At 49.0% G+C, this 17,172-nt stretch overlaps 1 protein-coding gene across 2 annotated transcripts in view; it reads right to left on the bottom strand.

Moving 5' to 3' along the window:
• The window catches only part of LRRTM4 (leucine rich repeat transmembrane neuronal 4), a 198,117-nt gene extending 181,716 nt beyond the window's left edge, over positions 1 to 16,401 (bottom strand). Inside the window, exons 1-3 of one of the 2 annotated variants that reach the window (XM_051811852.1) lie at positions 16,133 to 16,401; positions 15,682 to 15,899; positions 12,094 to 13,643 (exon numbers count right to left, since the gene is read on the bottom strand). In XM_051811852.1, coding sequence (XP_051667812.1) covers positions 12,094 to 13,643; positions 15,682 to 15,685 — 1,554 coding nt within the window. In that variant the 5' untranslated portion in view covers positions 15,686 to 15,899; positions 16,133 to 16,401. Of the gene's footprint in view, positions 1 to 12,093; positions 13,644 to 15,681 lie in introns of both variants that reach the window. The other variant, XM_051811851.1, reaches the window with a different exon arrangement.
• Positions 16,402 to 17,172: the final 771 nt, after the last annotated feature.

Below are 17,172 nucleotides of genomic sequence, written 5' to 3' on the forward strand. Positions count from 1 at the left end.
AGCATGACAAACCACCAGCCTTTTTAATGCCAGCCCCTTGAGATGGTTGCCAGTGTTCCATGGAGATACAGGTGGAGCTTGTCACAGACTCCAGTTTATCTCACAAGGGGTCTCTGGTTTCTCCTCTGCATCTGAGCACAGTGGAAAAGTGAATCCATACAGGAAAAACCCGGGGATGAGTCCCACCTGGAGCAAGGCAGGAGCACCATTTAGAGACCAGCAGCACAGACTGAGCCAGAACCAGGATGAGAGGAGCAGGAGAAGGAGACAAGGGCTGGAAATCACTTCCATCAGCAGCCTGGGTAAATCCCTGTTTTCTCTAGGGATTCCATGCCAATGCAATTCTGTGGGAAGGCAGGAGTGGGGGGATTTCCACGTGTGAGTCCCCAGGTGGTTCTCTGAGGGTTGGGAAGCCCTGAGCTGGGGACACCCCAAGAGCTCCTCAGCCACGCCTTAAACACCAGCTTTGGCATCCTCACAGACCAGCTGAGAGCCTTGCTGGAGAAGGGAATCATTTTAACAGCTGGACAAGTCATTTTGCACTGTGAAGGTTGTGAACCTTTGGAACAAATTATCAGAGGAGGGGAGTTTTCTCTGGAAGTCCTCGAGTGACTCTCTGGAAGCACTTTTTAGAGAAAATAAATATTGGTGTTGTAAGCAGTGAAACTTTGTGAGGTTGGGTGGCCCTTGATGGACAGGAAGGCAAAGCAGGTGGGTAAAAACCTCTGCCCCACTTTAGTTTTTAATATAGAACCATAAAATTATGGAATGGTTTGGGTTGGAAGGGACCTTAAAGACCACCCAGATCCATCCCCCTGCCACGGGCAGGGACACCTTACACTGGACTGATGAGTATCAGGGCAAAATATCCCCCCTCCAACCTTCACTGGACATGAGAGGCAGTGAGATATGAAACCTTTTCCCTGCCTTTTACTCACTGTGGCAACATTAATTCCAGTCCCTCACCTGCTACAACAAAGTCTAGACCTTGTTCTCCAAAGCTAATAAATGTTTGGGAGCTAATCATGAACAGAGAGAGGTTAATCAGGCCCTCAGGCTGGGACTCTTGATATATTCAACAAAGAAACTGCACCAAAGGAAACACCCATAGATTTTGTTTTCAAATACAAATTTCTAATAATTCAGAGTCGCCAATGGGCTCCTTCCCTTTTTGATTTGCACAATTTGTGTTCCCTCTTCGCTGCCTTCGTTTCCCTTCTCGCGTGACACTGATGTGGCTTTTAAAGCCAGGAGCCCAACATGTGATTTAGAGGCTCTGGGAAGGAAAATTATAACGCTGGGGGAAGAAATGGCTCTGAAATTTCCATTAAAATCAGGCAATTTCAGCACTCTGGAGAAACCTACTGGGACGAGGGAGCACCTGAGTGGCTGCAAGTCAGTCTCTGTTGCATCTGAATATAGTATAGACATTTTAAAAGCACTAAATAGGCATGTGTTAATGCCTCCCCAAGACAAAGCAGAGCACTTCAGCCTGGCTTTTATGCCAGGAACAAAACAGTCGCTGCAGGAGTCCCTTAAGGCTCCAGACAATACTTCTCCCTTTCATGCTAAAGCAGGAGCTGAACCCCAACCCTGCTCTGGAGCCCCCACGTCGGCAGCAGTGAAAGGCAAGGCAGCCCAGTAAATGGATGGGAGGGCAGAGACTGTGAGACAGGAGGAGTTTTCAAAGGTTTAAGGGTTGGTTTCAGTGCTCAGATTCCAGTGAAAGCCAACGTGACCTTGCTTTCCCTTCTCCTTTTGAAGTCCAACAGTTTGCACTGAAGGGCTCTCTGCCAGCTCACAATCAATTAACAGCAGAGTTTACGGTGGTTCCTAAATCCTGTGGCCTCCAGCCACAGCTGAGGAGTGGATCACCCTCCTTTCCAAACCCACAAGGAGGAAAGACATCCTCCAGTTGAGTTTCCTCGTGGGAGCTTTCTGCAAAACAAGGAAATGGCCTCAAGCTGCACCAAGGAAGGTGTAGGTTGGATATTAGGGGAAATTTCTTCCCCCAAAGGGTTTTGAGGCATTGGAACAAGCTGTCCAGGGCAGTGGTGGAGTCCCCATCTCTGGAGGGATTTAAAAGATGTGGCATTTGGGGCCATGTTGTGTGGTGGCCTTGGCACTGCTGTGGGAATGGTTGGGTTTGATGAGCTTAGAGGGGTTTTCCAACCTAAATGATTCTACTTCGATTTTCAACCTTTATGATTCCATGATTCTGTATGTTCATGGATCTTACTGAACCCTGAATTATGGCAATCAGCAGGACACATCCCAGTCCTCCAGAGTCCAAGGAATTGTGATTTCCTTGCATAAGTGGAAGAGCAAGGAGGATCCAGAGCAGCAGATGAAGCTGCAGCCTCAGGTTCCTCTGCAAATTAGAGCTGTAAACAACTGCAGACCTACATGAAAGGGGAGCAAGGCCTAATTGCCCTAATTGTGCATAATCCAGGCCTGAGGATGTTCCCATTGCCATCCTTTCTACCTCCTTCCCACACACAGGGGACAGAGCTGCTCAGAGGCTGGGCAAGAGCAAAAGTCAAGCAAAAAGCTTAGTCCAAACCCTTGGCCAACTTCAGTATTTGTAGCATTTTTTTCCCAAGCTAAAAAGGAAAAGAACTGCAGGCAGGGTTTGCTTCCAAACCATATGTGTTGTGCCTTTTGCCAGGGACAGCAAAGCTGCACCTGCCCAGGTGAAGGGCTGGACGTGGCTTAAACTGCCTTTAGTGGCTGTGAACTGCCAGAGGGCAGGGTTAGATGGGATAGTGGGAAGGAATTCCTCCCTGGGAGGGTGGGGAGGCCCTGGCACAGGTTGCCCAGAGAAGCTGTGGCTGCCCCTGAATCCCTGGAAGTGTCCAAGGCCAGGTTGGAGCAACCTGGGCTAGTGGAAGGTGTCCCTGCCCATGGATGGGCTTTAAGGTCTCTCCAACCCAACCCATTCTGGGATTCTGTGATGATTCTGTGACCTGTGGTGTTGAGCTGATCATCAGAAATGTGTGCAGGACCATCACTGGAATTAGGGGCTCCAATTCCAAAGGCACAGAAGCCCTTTCTGTGCACACAAGTATCGTGGAATCATGGAATGATTTGCATTGGGAGGGACCTTAAAGATCATCCAGTTCCAAGCCCCTGCCTTGGGCAGGGACACCTTCCTGAGTGACTGGAGAGTGACTGATCATCAGGAACTGGAGGGGTAGGACAGGGGGGAATGGGTACAAACTGAGAGAGCAGAAATTTAGGTGACTTATGTAGAAAGAATTCCCCCCAGGAGGGTGGGGAGGCCCTGGCACAGGTTGCCCAGAGAAGCTGTGGCTGCCCCAGGATTCCTGGAAGTGTCCAAGGCCAGGTTGGAGCAACCTGGGCTATGGAAGGTGTCCCTCCCCTGTTGTAGGGACTCTATAAGGTGATCTTTAAGGTCCCCTCCAACCCAAACCAATCCAGGATTCCGTGGCAGCAACAGAGGAAAACGATGTTCAGAACACCAAGGCTTTTATTTCCACAAAATCTCGGCTGAGCCAAGAGAGATGGAAACACAATTATTCCTCCAGTGTGTTAGTACTTCTTCCATGTGTTCTGACCTGTGTTTGGGGGGGGTGTGAACACACAGACAGGGCACCTCTGCCCTGACCCGCGGTGCCCCTGGACACACAGCCCGGCGAATGAAAGGGATAATGAGGGCCCAGGAAAATCACTCCTCTCATCTCCCCACGATGTGAGAAGTGCAGGGCAATTCACCGGCCCTTAAGGGTGACACTGTCGATTGTTTCAGGACAATCAAGTAGCAGCAGAGAAGTGGAGTGGGAATGGGAAGGCTGGTGTCAGATGTACAGTTAAACAATAGCTGTTTTGCCTGTCATTCATCCCCAATTACTGCAGGAGGGGGGAAGAAAAACTATTTATAACCTGTCAGTCTCAAGAAACCACAATTATGATGATTTAATTAACACATGGAGAGGCTTTAGGCAATCACATCGTTCTAAATTTAAGAAGCAGCACATTTCAGGCCCAAGATGATTTAGAACATTAACAAATGCTAGTTGAACCAGGGCAAGAATTTGATGGCCTTGTTGGTTCCTTTTAAAGCATCCATCACGGCACAAAGATAATCCAAATGGATGTGTTAGTGAAAGATGAGAGCAGTGAAGAATCATCTGGGGTTTCAGGGGCCATCACACAGAAGGAGAAGCTGATTTTAAATGAGGACTGAGTTTGAAAATTAGCAAAACCACACAACGCAGGTCTATTCATCACAGACACTCCTCTCTGCACTGGAAAAAAATTGAATTATGAGAGTGCAAGACACTGAGGGTGAACCTGACCTTCCCATGGAGACCTTGGAGCTGGTACTCGGTGTCAGACAGGCCTTTCTTTGGGTTGGTGCCCAGGAGTGAGGTCTGACCATGGGATGGGCTCTTCCCTCCCAGGGCTGAGGGCTGGAACATCCAATAAAGGATATTGCCAAAGGTTCCTTAAATCCTGGGCTGCTCCACTCCTGGCCAGCTCTTCTCCTCCAGAAACTGCTCTTCAGGTCTCCATTTCCCCCTTCCATGCCCTGCCTGCTCACATTCCCTGCTGTGTCCTGTTCCCCTGGCACAAAATGATTCCTCTGGGATTTCCATCCCCTCATCAAACCTGGGAGTGGTCAGCTCCTACCCAAACCCAGTGAGAGCATCAATACCACGCTTAGACTGACCTTATCTTCTGCTTCCTAACTGGATCAACACACAAGTAACAGCCAGGAAAATCCCATTGCTTCAACACAGGAAGAAAAACCTTGACCTGAGTTTACACGGGGGAAAAAACACAAAGAACTTTCTGCTCCATAACTGGTTCTTTGTTCACTGTCCATCGAAGCTCAGGGATGGAGTTGCTTTCCCTGCCCTGGGTATTTATACCAAGTGCAGTTGGAAGCCCTGCACACACCCAGGGCTGGCTCTGCCCAGAGCTCTTTGTGCTCCATGGAATTCCTGAGCTCTGCCTGTTGGGATGGACAATGGGCCATGTTCCCACACCCGTTTCACACAAAGTCACTCCCCAACCACCTAATTTTGCTCCTGATCTGCAGTGCAGTTGAAATGTTCAGGCAGAAAACTACTGAGTGCTTTTGTATGACAAAAGAATTTGCAAAATTCGGGCTCAAAGTCGAGATTAAGGTCAGTGTTCCCCACTTGGGTCTTCCCATGAACAAAACACACTCCTGGACAGGCACAGAACACCAAAGGTCACCTTTGATCATGAACAAACTGATCATGTTAGTTTTCCCCAGAGGCTAAACCCAGAAATATTATTTCTCTTTTTATCATTGTGTATGTCAGAGGAAAGTGAATAATGTGGTGATGGTGAAAGAACAGGGGGGAAAAAAAAAGGAACCTTCAGAGCAAAGAGCTGCTGTGCCAGATCACGATCTCTGGGATGCAGGGACTGAAAATGAGGAGAATGCTACTTATCTCATGAGTTTTGAGAACTTCAAGCATAATGTAAAAAATACATTAGTTTTAATATTATAGTGTAAATTTTAATTTTATAATTTAATATTTAATATTGGAATGTAACATACATTGGGGTTTTGTCACACAAAGGAGAGAAAACCAAGAGGAGAAGCTCAAGCATCTTCACAAAGCCTTTGTTGCAGGGAGTTGGAGACACAGCTCTGGAGGAGAGAGCTTTTAGGAGAGACTCTGGCTTTCCAGAAGCCAATTATATTCAAAAGTACCTAAAAAACCCCCAAAATAAATCTATACTTGAACTAATTACCAAAGGGGGAGTTTTGCTGTAGCTGAACGTACCCCAGATGGTGAGACTGGAGATGACCAGCATCTTTTGGCCTTCCTTGCCTTCCCCCTTTTGCTGGTGGAACAATTCCCATTGGATTGCAACACCAGGACTGATCCATCTGCCAGGAAGGGCTTTCTATTTGCTTGGATATTAAAAAGGCAAAGCCCAAACAAATCCAAAAAGCCAACATTCCCAACCCGCTCTCGTGCCATCCCCTCACCAGCTTCTAACAAAGAGGAATTCTGCAGCTTGGACAGAGCTGACAGCTCCCTGGAAACCCCTCAGAATGGATCCACTCCTCCTTTCTGTGGAGGTGGGAAGATCTACAGGCAATCTGAGCTGATTTGGCTGCACAAGAGGCAGATGTGAGAAAAGCTGATCAGTGTCCAAAACGTTTCCTGCTGCAGCCCATCTGTGTGCAGGGCTGGAATACCTGGCTGGAAATGACCAAACCCTGGGATGCTGCTGGGGCTATAAACACAAATCACACTGGAATATTTCATGTCCAAATGTTTACAGCACAGGGAGCAGGGCAGAGGCTGCACAATTCCCTGTGCCAGGCAGCTCCTGCCAGGAAAGAGTGAGGTCTCCAGTGGCAACAGGACCATCCATGGAACAGTTGGGACCCAAATGTATTTTCAATGCTCTCTTATTCCAGGGAAAGTCTCGGGAACATTCCCAGCAGCAGGACACTCACTAATAAGGTTGTTTGTCCCTCTTAGTGTGTGTTTTATTGTTTGTGTGTGTTTAGAAGAGAAACCACAAATGAACAGGTTCAACAGATTCCTTCCCTGTTTCTGAGTGTTCTCCCCTCCGGCATGAGCCACATAATGGACTAAAATTGATTTTTTTCTCCTCCTTAAAATACTGGCAGTGCATCACAGAGTTTAACAGAGGCAGAAGGGGTGAGAGAAAGGCAAAGGGAGATGGAGAGGGCAAAGGGCATCTGCCACAATTCCAGCAACACAGAAATCCCTCAAAAGGCTCAAGCAATGATTGTAATGGGAATACAAGTATTTTCCTCTCTTGTACAAAGCTTTCCAGTGCATCATCCTCTCCCTTTGGACAGCTCTCCCTGTACACAACTCACTGAGGTTTCCAGAAAGTGGTAAAGTTTGGGGAAGAAGGAAAAGAGGTGAAGGGAAGGCGGGGAGGAGGATCCCAGCTGGACATTGTGTCTAAGACTACAAATCCACAGTGCAATTCCATAGTTCTGTTAATTAACTACTGGCTTCTGGATGAGACCTAGTGGAGCAAATGCAATGCCTGGAATCTGGTCAGGAAATCTCCTGAGCTCAGCAAAAATTTGGGAGATGTGGGTTCAGCCCCTTCCTTTGTCGCCATCCCAGAGCAATCAACTCCCGAGGTCTCAGCAGCACTTGTGTCACAAGCCCAAAATTCCAGAGGAGCTCTTCTCTCCCCAGGCACCAGGGTAAGGACTGAGTAAGAGTTTCAGAAGTGTTCCACATCCTCCTGCTGCTTCCTTTCCAAATTTACAGCCCGTGGCTCAATTGCTGCTGAGGCACAGCTGGCTGAGCTCTGCCGGAAACACGGCCAGTCATTTTGGGAACATCTTTGGGAAATCTCGCACTTCACAAGTGCTGAGCCCAGGAAAATTTGCCCCTCTGCATTTATTGCTACATCCCCAGTGCTTCTAGAGCACAGCTTTCCTGGTGCTGGTGTTATCCTTGCAATACCAAGCGTGAAATGCTAAGAAAGGCTCTGAAGGGTAAAAACTGCCCCAGCCCTGGAAGTGCCCAAGGCCAGGTTGGACAGGGCTTGGAGCAACCTGGGCTAGTGGAAGGTGTCCCTGCCCATAGCAGGGGTTGGAACTGGGTGATCTTAAAGGTCCCTTCCAAGTCAAACCATTCTGTGATCCTGATTTCTAAAATGTCCCTTCTCCTGCCCCCTCTGAGCCCTTTCCCACGTGTCCCTCCCAGGCTCCGCTCGGAGCAGCAGCACCAGCAGCTTCTCCTCTGCTCACTCTCCCCACACAAACCCAGAGCTTCTGACACAGCTTCATTAGGCTGATTCACCCTTCAGTTTACAGCTCAACAAGGATTTAAGGCCCATAATCACACAGAAGTGGAGGAAGAGGAGCAGAGGAGGAGCCACAGCACAGAAGGATGTAGGAAACTAAATTACAGTGCCTGCCCTGCTGTGTTTCAAAACAGTCACTGGAGAAAAACCCACACTGCTTTGGCCCTAAAATGATGACAGCAGGCTAATGGAGAGCTCCTGCTCCCCATTCTCCTCACTCCTCACCTCCCATGTTCTTGTCTTTGCAATGCCCCACCTGTGGAATCACCTTCCTTTCCCATTCCCCCACCTGTGATGAGCTCACACCTCTGCCATGAAGTCCTTGCTCAGCATTCCTTCCAAAAACCTCAGGCTGACGAGCAAAGGAAATACAACCACTGCTCTTAAGAGAAAATAATGAAATGTTCAGCCAGTCATTGAGTGATTTCTCCCCAGAGGTCACAGCACCCCGTGAGCTCAGGACAAGCCCCTGGGCACCCCCGTGATGAGTTACAGACCTGGCACCTGGCACTAAACACACCCTGAAGATGGAGACTATTCTGCTTTTTTCCTTTTTACGTCTTGTCCAAAGCAACAGAGAAGTGGTGTTTAATAAATAAATAATAAACAACAACAGCATGTTAACATTTCCTTTCAAGTTAAGCTCGGAAGGAGGAGGTCAGCAGCCCACCAAGCCTGCATGCACTGCACTCCTTTCTCAGCCTATTTGTCCTTTCTCCCCAGTGGCAGGAAGGCAGGAAGCAGAATTCCAGCTGAACATGATTCTGTGTGACTGGTTTAGCACCAGTGAATACAAGTGCCAACCACCCTGGTTCACACTCCCCTGGAAAACACAGTGGAGCTGTCCCTGCTCATCCTGGGCTGTGGGCAGACACTGAGAAGTGTAAAAGTGACCTCCCGGGGTGTGTGTCCATCACCTCTCAAACGAGCTGTTCACCTGCTTGCCTGTTGTTTGTTTTGTCCCTGCCAGCCCGGGGAAGGGGAGAGGAATGACCTTCCAGGAGACAGAAACATTCCTGTAGCAACGTTCCCTCTCCCCACTCCCCTTCCCAGTGAGCCAAACACAGCTATTCTGGGTGTGAGATGGAGGAAACGCAGCTCGGGGGCTGAAATTGCTTTTTATGGCCCCCAGATCTTCAGCAAATGTACAAATAAATATGAAATAGAGAGGGAACGAGATGCACATGCACAAAGCAAATACCAGAATGAGATGGCAGCAGTCTGGGAACTGGCTGGGAGAGCCAAGATCATGAGCATCCAGTTATTTTAGCAGCCCTTGCCAATAGACTAAATAGAATAGCATAGGCCAGGTGTCAGTGATTATAATCCCACTGATGCCAAGAGTCTCTCCCATTTCCAGCCAGCCTGGCTTTGCCTCTATCTCTGCAGCACAAGAAATAATTCCTAAAGCAGGGACTGGAAAAAGCAGCCACACGAAGTGTACCTGCACCTCCCCTTTTCCAGGGCAGCTCTGTCTGCCTTTGTTTTAAACCCAAAATCTCACTAAACTTAAAAGAAAACCATCCCTGCTGCTGTGAAGAACAGAGCCTGTGGAAATAGCTCAGCACGTTGTTCCAGTGCCAGTTCTGTCCTGGAAAACAGGTGGTTTATGGATGAGCTGAGCTTGATACCCCCAAACCTCAAATGATCCCTGTGGAGGGACCAGGTCTGCTCCCTCCAAACATCCATTATCACCCCACTCCCAACAGCAGCATCTGCTCAGGCTTCCCTGCCCTTTCCCAGCTCCAATGGAACCATCATCCCTTTCCTGAGGACACACAGTTGTTGGACACCTCGGCTGCTTTCAGGCTGTGGGAGGTGGGTATGTGGAAGGAGACAATCATCTGAACATGATTCCTGAAAAAAGGAAACTCAGTGGAGTCCTGAGCAATGGGATTCCAGAGCCTGCCTGCCTTCACTCTGGTAGCCAGGCTCTCCTCTGCCATCCAAGTGGTTCTTTTTTGGGAGAAGCCTCAGGAATGAGCAGCTCCCACGGAAGGATGGGCCTAAGCTGCATCTCACTTGCCCAAAATGGCAGTTCCCCACAAGTCTGTACATTTGGGCAAATTAGGAAATAAAGAGATGGTCCATTTTCTGTTTTTTCCCCCAAACACAAACCCTTTCCACTGCTGAAGAATCTACAAGGAATTTTTTTCCCCCATTTTTAAGTGCTGTACAGTGCCTGTCTCTCCTTTTACAAGTGGAACCTTGTAGCTATGGAGACGAAGAATGTCAAATCCAAGCTGAAGACAGGATTTCACTGAGGGCTTTGGGTTGCTACACGTGCCTTCAATGATCTGGTTTCCATCTCCTGAAGTCTGTATTATTGTCTATTATTTATGAGTCTCTCTTAGTGTGCTAAGAGCCACTGGACAGTCTGATTTACACCAGAAGCAACACAGTAAACACCCTGAGTCCTGCAAAGTTCTGCATCACCTTAATTTAACCTGAATAAAACTGTTGTGGTGCTGCCATAGCACCTGGAAACGGGGTGAACTGGGGTCTCCTTGTGTTTAATGCTGTGTGTAACAACCCACAACACCACGGAGGAATTACACCACCCTGATCTTCTGTCCTACACCTGGTGGGGCTCTTCGACCTTGGAATTATCTGCCATAATCCAGATTACCCAAATTTCAGTCTCCCAAATGACATGACATCACCCCTACATCTTCTGAGATCCAAATAACGTTCGAGGTGATGGTTTCATTAGCTGGATGTTCAGCTATGACATGGAAATTCGTCATCTCACCATCGTGGTGCAAATTAAACAACAAGCTGATGAAACTTCAGTGGTGAGAAACCTGAGCATGGAGGGGAAACAGTCTTTCAGATCAAATTAGAGCTCCTTGTGACAGCCAGGGAAAATTCAAAATAACTTCACCATCACTTTCTACTTGTGCTGGTAACAGGGAATAAAAACCCCACACCTTCATTCCCAGGGCACTGGAGCAATGACAGGGATATGGCAGGTGGTTTCCTATTTTGAAGACAACACACTGCTCCAAAGAAAGCAACCCCAAACCAGGCATTTTTCTTCCTTCTCCTTGACCTCATGGTCTAAAATCATCTGGGGATTTCAGGTGCCAAATATGAGACATCTCAAAGACGCCTCTTTGTCAGGAAGTGAAAACACCATTTTTAACAAATCCGGATCCCAGAACTGCAGCCTGTTCCACACTGCTCATCTTTAACATGCTCTCATGCCAAAGTCAGGGCTCAGAATTTCCACAGTCAATCCCAATCTGCACAAATGAACTGGGATAAACCCCAACACTCTCAGGTAGGACATCCACAACCAGGGGAGAAAAATCCCCCACAGTGCCCTAAAGCCACGTCACGGGCAGGATTAAGTAACAAGTGCTGCAATGGAATTGTGCAAATCCTCCTTTACCAGCTATAAATAAGCATCAGCATTCAAAGCAAACCCATCCCTTGCATACACAGTGGTGGAGTCATTGACAGGAAGGCAAGGAAACAATTTGGTGCTTCCTTTCAAAGCTGAACAACAGAAAAGATGCTCTGGGAGCTTTTCCTGTTTGTGTTTCCAATGTTGCTGAGTCAAATCCTAACACGGCCTTAAGCATGTGAAAAATCAGCTCTGTCTAACTTCCAGTGATCACTGAAATGAAATTAAAAACCTCAAGAATACCCATCTCCCAACCCAGGCATTTGCAAATGTGCTGTTGGACCAAGGCTCGGGTTCAAAGGAGCCTCTGTTGTTCCTGCTGCTCCAGGAAAACAAGTGCCTAAACTCCAAGATTGTGCTGCAGTCCTGTTGCTCTCTGGTTTGCTCCTGAACCAGACCAAAAATGCAGGAAATCTTTGCCATTATCTTTAAATAGGCCATAAACCCCTCAAGATTTCATGTGGGGGCTGAGTAAAGAGGTTTCCATATTTATTTTTAAAGCAGAAGAGGTTCTTTCACGCCTCTGTATCTACCAATACATTAAAAATAGGATTCTCTTGTAGCCACAGCTCATAAAATGGGTGCAAACAGGAGGAGAATAACACTCCAGATGCCTTTACTACAGTTGTTGACTTCAGCTTAATCCATATTTTAATAAGTCTTAGTTATTCGAAACAATCACCATCCCTTCCTTGACTGTTGATGTTGGACGAGAGAACCTTCCACAGAGCAACCACCACCCCCCCAAAAAAAAACCCAAACCAAAATCTCATTAATCTTTCTAGCATTTAGAGATACCTCAAGAGCGTCAAACATTTACCTCTCCTTCCCAGCAGCTGAAATGGTTTTAGGAGGATCATGGTTCATACCTCGCATTCCCTGGAGCCAGAGATGGTATAAGTGCAGGGCCCAGATCCATTAACCGATACATCCATGGTCTCAGAGTTTGTTGGCTTGTAGTCCACGTAATACTCCTGCAAAGGGGAGTTCATTTGCCTCTCAGACTCCCTGGCCTTTTTCCTGCGCCTCTTCATGAGCGTGTGCTGCTGGAGCTGCTTCATGCTGGCGGGGTAACGCTTCCAGGACACGTAGATCACCAGCAGGATCATGGCCACGGAGAGGAAGAGGGCCACGCTGCCCGCGATGATCTTGTGGAAGGACACGTGCTCGTACTCCGGCTCCACGCCCGGGGTCGGGATGTCGGCGGAAGGGCTCGGCGTCGCGGAGCTCGGCTGATGGCTTTCCAGTTTGGAGACGGTGGGTTTGGGGATAAACACGGGCCTCGGGGGGGTTTTGGGCGCCTGGTAGGACCTCTCGGTGGCCACCACCTGGACCTCGGCGCAGATGTCGTAGGTCTCCACGGCGTCGCTCACCTTCTCGCCCTGGATGTGCTTGGGGCCTGCGCAGATCATGGTGCTCTCCTTATTCCCCTTGAAATTCTTGAGCCAATTAAAAAGAGGGCAAATGCTTCGAGTACATTCCCACATATTTCCGGACAGGGTGATGGAGATGAGCGAGATCCACGTGTTGATGGTCTCCTGGGAGATGTTGGTGAGTTTGTTGGAATCCAGGTTCAGCTTCTGCAGGTTGGGGAGGCACTGGAAGGTCCCAGGCTCTACCCCCGCGATGTCGTTTCCCGATAAATCCAAGTTGTGCAAGGAACTCCAAGTCCATGTCAACCCCTGGCTGATGGAGCGGATCCTATTCCACTGCAAGTAAATGGAGCGCAGGTTGAAGAGGCGCGGGAAGTGGGCAAAATTGATCTTGGAAAACTGGTTGTGCTCCAGGTGGAGCTCCGTCAGCTTCAGCAGGCCGGCGAAGGCGTTGCGGGACAGGCTCCGCAGGCGGTTGTAGCCCAGATCCAGGAAGTCGAGGTTCCGGCAGTCCTGGAACACCCGGATGGGCACCGTCTTCAGTGAGTTGGACCTCAGGTGCAGGATCAGGAGCTTCCTGAGGCCCTTGAACTGCTCGGCCTGCAGCACCTGCAGCTTGTTGTAGGACAGGTCCAGGTTGCGCAGGTTGGGCACGGGGTGGAAGGTCTTGTTGTGCAGGAGGGTGATTTTGTTGGAGCTCAGGATTAATTCCTTCAGCCGGCGGATCCCCTGGAACGCGTCCTCGTCCACGGAGCTGATGTAATTATGGTCGAGATAAAGCCATATGAGCTGATTGAGGCCCGCGAACTGATGGGATTTGAGCTTCTGGATGCTGTTGTAGCGCAGGGACAAGCCCTGGGAGCCCCCGGAGATGTTGTGGGGGATGTCTCGGAAGGCGTGGGACTCGCAGTACACGATCTTGCCGTCGCATCGGCAGCTCTTGGGGCAGGCTCGCTGAGCCCCCGCGAGCACCGCGAGCAGCACCAGGGGAAGCAGCAGCACCAGGAGCGCGCCCGTGCCTCTCAGCTGCTTAATTAAATGGAAACCTGCAATATTAAAGAGAAAAACAAACGGGCGTTGGGAGCCTATTAAGATAAATTGCCGGCAGATTACTCACGTCACCCCGGGGCTTTGGATGAAGCCTGAGTGGAGTGGAGGGGGGGGATTTGGGAAACAACCTGTTTGCCTCCTGTCTGGGGCTTTTGTGGTGCAAATTCCCGTCCTTTGAGGTCGTGCCTCGCCGTCTCTCACCGGCGCTACTCCTTTTGTGTGACTTACGATCCCTCAGAACCGCCAAAATCCTGTTCCCTCCTGGCTTTGCCCCTGTCCACCAGCTCCCAGTGGAGCTGGGATGTCCTTAGCGCCAAACGCCGAGGTTTTAACAATAAACATATTTGTCAAGTCACTGTGCTGAACGTTCCACAGAGCTGGAGAGGAAATGAGCCAAAGCTCCTGCTATTACGTGCTGCTAAAAGCAAGTGCAAGTCCAAATCCCCCCAAAAAATTACTGCAGAAAGCCAGAAATCCACTCATCATAAAGTTTGATCCATATCGTGTATTTATTGTAAAATGAGACATTAATAAAGGCTTTACTTTTTGCACCGAGAGATTTGGTTTTAACCAAAGGAGGTTTAGGTGGGTTTACTCACGATTTTTATTGACCTAAAACACACAAACAGATGCAGCAAAAGAAACTTCAGCCACATAGAGAGGTATCTCAGGTAATGCTGGAATGGGACCCCAACACCAAGAGAATGGTAGGAGACATATTTCTTTCACATGAATCACTGCCTTAACACATATTCATTTAAAGTTCTCCATATGTAGCTGGGAATGCCTAAGCATTTATCCATTTATATGTACATACATTGGATACTGGATGAAAACATCCACACCAACACTCATATCCAGCAGCAAACCCCAGAAAGTTTAAAGGGGGATATTTCTTATTTCAACTTCCCCCTCTCTCTCTCCCCCAGCTCTGATGATTTGAAGGGTTTGCCTTTGAGGTGTCAGGTTTGTCATGCAGGAACAATGCTGGATGTGAGGACATATATAATAATTCAATATATGTAATTTCAAATAATTATGAGAGAGGGTGTGGGGGGTGTCAGAAACCCCAACATACACCCACATGCCTGGAATAATTTTAGGGCTGCTGCCTCTGTCCAGAGTTGCATCTTTGCTAAGGATGAAAACGCATTTTCCAACAGGAAATGTTTCAAGGGCTGCTATCTCCTTGATAAATAACCACTTTATTATTTGTCACACGCACAAAACCAACCCCGTGCTGCAGTTCTTTAATCCAATTTTAAACCAAGGGGCAATCTGCAAAAAAATTCCCAATCTAAAATGCCCCTGCCTGTGCGTCCCTGCCTTCAGTGGTTAGATTTTTAATTTAAATCTTGTTATTTGCTCCTGCCTGTGTGCCAGCAGCAGCCAGCTAGAAATATGTTCTGCCTGTTACAGACTTGGGGGCTGGGGAGGGAAGGAAGGAGGGGAACAAACCTGTCACACTTGAAAAAATCAGACTGGCAAATGACTGCTGGAAATGTAGCAGAGGTACCAGGGGCATCTTTTCAGAGCCCGAACGAGCCTTTTCAAAAACACCTAGACAAGAACCCCCCACCCCCTCCCCTCTGCTTCCCACATCCCGCAAAGTGTTAACAGCCCCGAAGGATGCCGCTCCAGGCTCCGGGGATGGGGATGTGCGGGCAGGAGGAATGTGGGGAGAGGAGAGGAGAGGAGAGGTGCCTCCCGCATCCATGCACCGCTCTGTGCCTGGCAGGTGCGGGGGCGGGCGGCACAGGGAATTCGCTCTGTCCAGCCCTTCACCCGGGGCATCAATTCACAGGTTAACGACATGGAAAACCTCTGCAGGAGGAAAGGGGTGTGTGTGTGTGTGTGTGTGTGTGGAGGGGGGGGATACACGATCTAAAAATACAATAGCAAGTGAGTCACCTGGCACAGGAATCCACTGCTGCTGTTCAGCCTGTGCCCCCCTCTCCAACGGCAAATAATCCCGCTGAAAAATATCCCCCCAGTGCAGCTGTGCCAGCAAACAAACAGGAAAAGTTCACTTACCCATCCTTTTGTCATCAATAACGTCCTCTTTTTCCTTCCTCCAGCTGTTTTCTTCTCTCTCTCCCTTTTTTTTTTCCGCTCCCCCTTCGCCTCTCTCTCTCTCTCTTTTTCAAACTGGTTTCTTTTCTTTAAACCATCAGAATCTTCATGGCACAGCCCGGCTGCCACTCACATCGCCAGCATCCAGCGTGCATGCCACAAACCCCCCACAAAGTTCCCTAGAGAGGACAAGCGAGAATTTTGGGGATGAGGAAGGGAAAGGATAGGGAAGGGGTTGGGGGTGGGGAAGACAGGACGAAGGCTGGGGGGAGTGTGGGGGGGTAGGGAGGGACTCTAAGCTCTGAGAGCCATTGTGTAAGTCATCAGAGAGCCGGCGTTAAGTGGCAATCTGCAAGGAGAAGCCGGAGCAGGCGAGGAAGGCGAAGCAACTTCTCTGGGAGGAATGACAAACCCTTTGCCGGTCCCTCGACTGCCTCATTCTGCTGCCTTTTGCCATCCCCAGACACGGCCATCCATCCTCCAGCTTGCCGGCCCCCGGAGCCCCCGGGCCTCCCGCGCCCTGCCAGAGCCCGCTTCAAAAGCTATGCAGGCTCGGTTTATCCATTCGCCTGGGCAGGTTGGAAGTGTTTTGTAGCTGTGCTGAGAGGCAGCTCTTGTCTAATTCCGAAGGCTTTCCAGAGAGCGATGATGCTCCGGAGCTTGTTGGTGCGGATGCTCTAGTTTGTGATACACTGAGTGCCCTCCACTGGAGAAAACAGATCGCACATTAAAGGCTGAACAAGTGAGCCTGTCATGGCTCTGCAGACTTTCTTCCCTCAGAAAAGAAAATTAAAGACACAGTATTGCCTTGCCCACCAGTATCCCTTTTCCAGACCCCTCCGCCTTCCCTGGGTTACCAAATGTTGAGAGTGTGGATTTTCTGGCAGAAACACTGAACGAAACACCTGCTCCCTGGGGATTTGCCAACCTGAGCTTTTTCTAATCCACCTGACCTGTATATTTTGCTGGGGTAAATTCTAAATTGGGGTGGGTTTTTTTGTTTGTTTTGTTGGGTGGGTTTTGGTGTGTTGTTTTTTTTTTTTTTTTTTCTGTATTCCTAGGGGTGAACAGGAAAAAGGATGTTGGCAGACAAAAAGTGAGAGTCATGGTAAAGGGTGGAGGGGCAGGAGCCGTGATCAGACTGATCAGCCACACAAGAGGCATTTAACTGCAGGTGGCAGCTCCCAGTGTCAACACTCCGTGTCCTGCTTTGGCTGGGAGAGTTAATTCCTTTTTTTCCTTTTAAATCTTCCTTTTAGTCGGAAAAACACTGAGTTTTATAAACAAGGCAGAACTGAAGCTGCAGAATTAGTGACACCTTTGAGCTCCTGAGCTCCTCTCCCCCGGCTCTGCCGGAGCTGGAGCCTCCTCCCAGCCAGGGCTGGATTCCATCAGACTGGATGGATCCAGGGGGTGATCCAGGCTGTGACAGCTCCAGAGGGTGTCAATGTG

This window comes from Manacus candei, unplaced genomic scaffold, assembly GCF_025592945.1.
Source record: "Manacus candei isolate 608988 ecotype Guabito, Panama unplaced genomic scaffold, ASM2559294v1 h1tg000084l, whole genome shotgun sequence".
NCBI lineage: Eukaryota > Metazoa > Chordata > Aves > Passeriformes > Pipridae > Manacus > Manacus candei.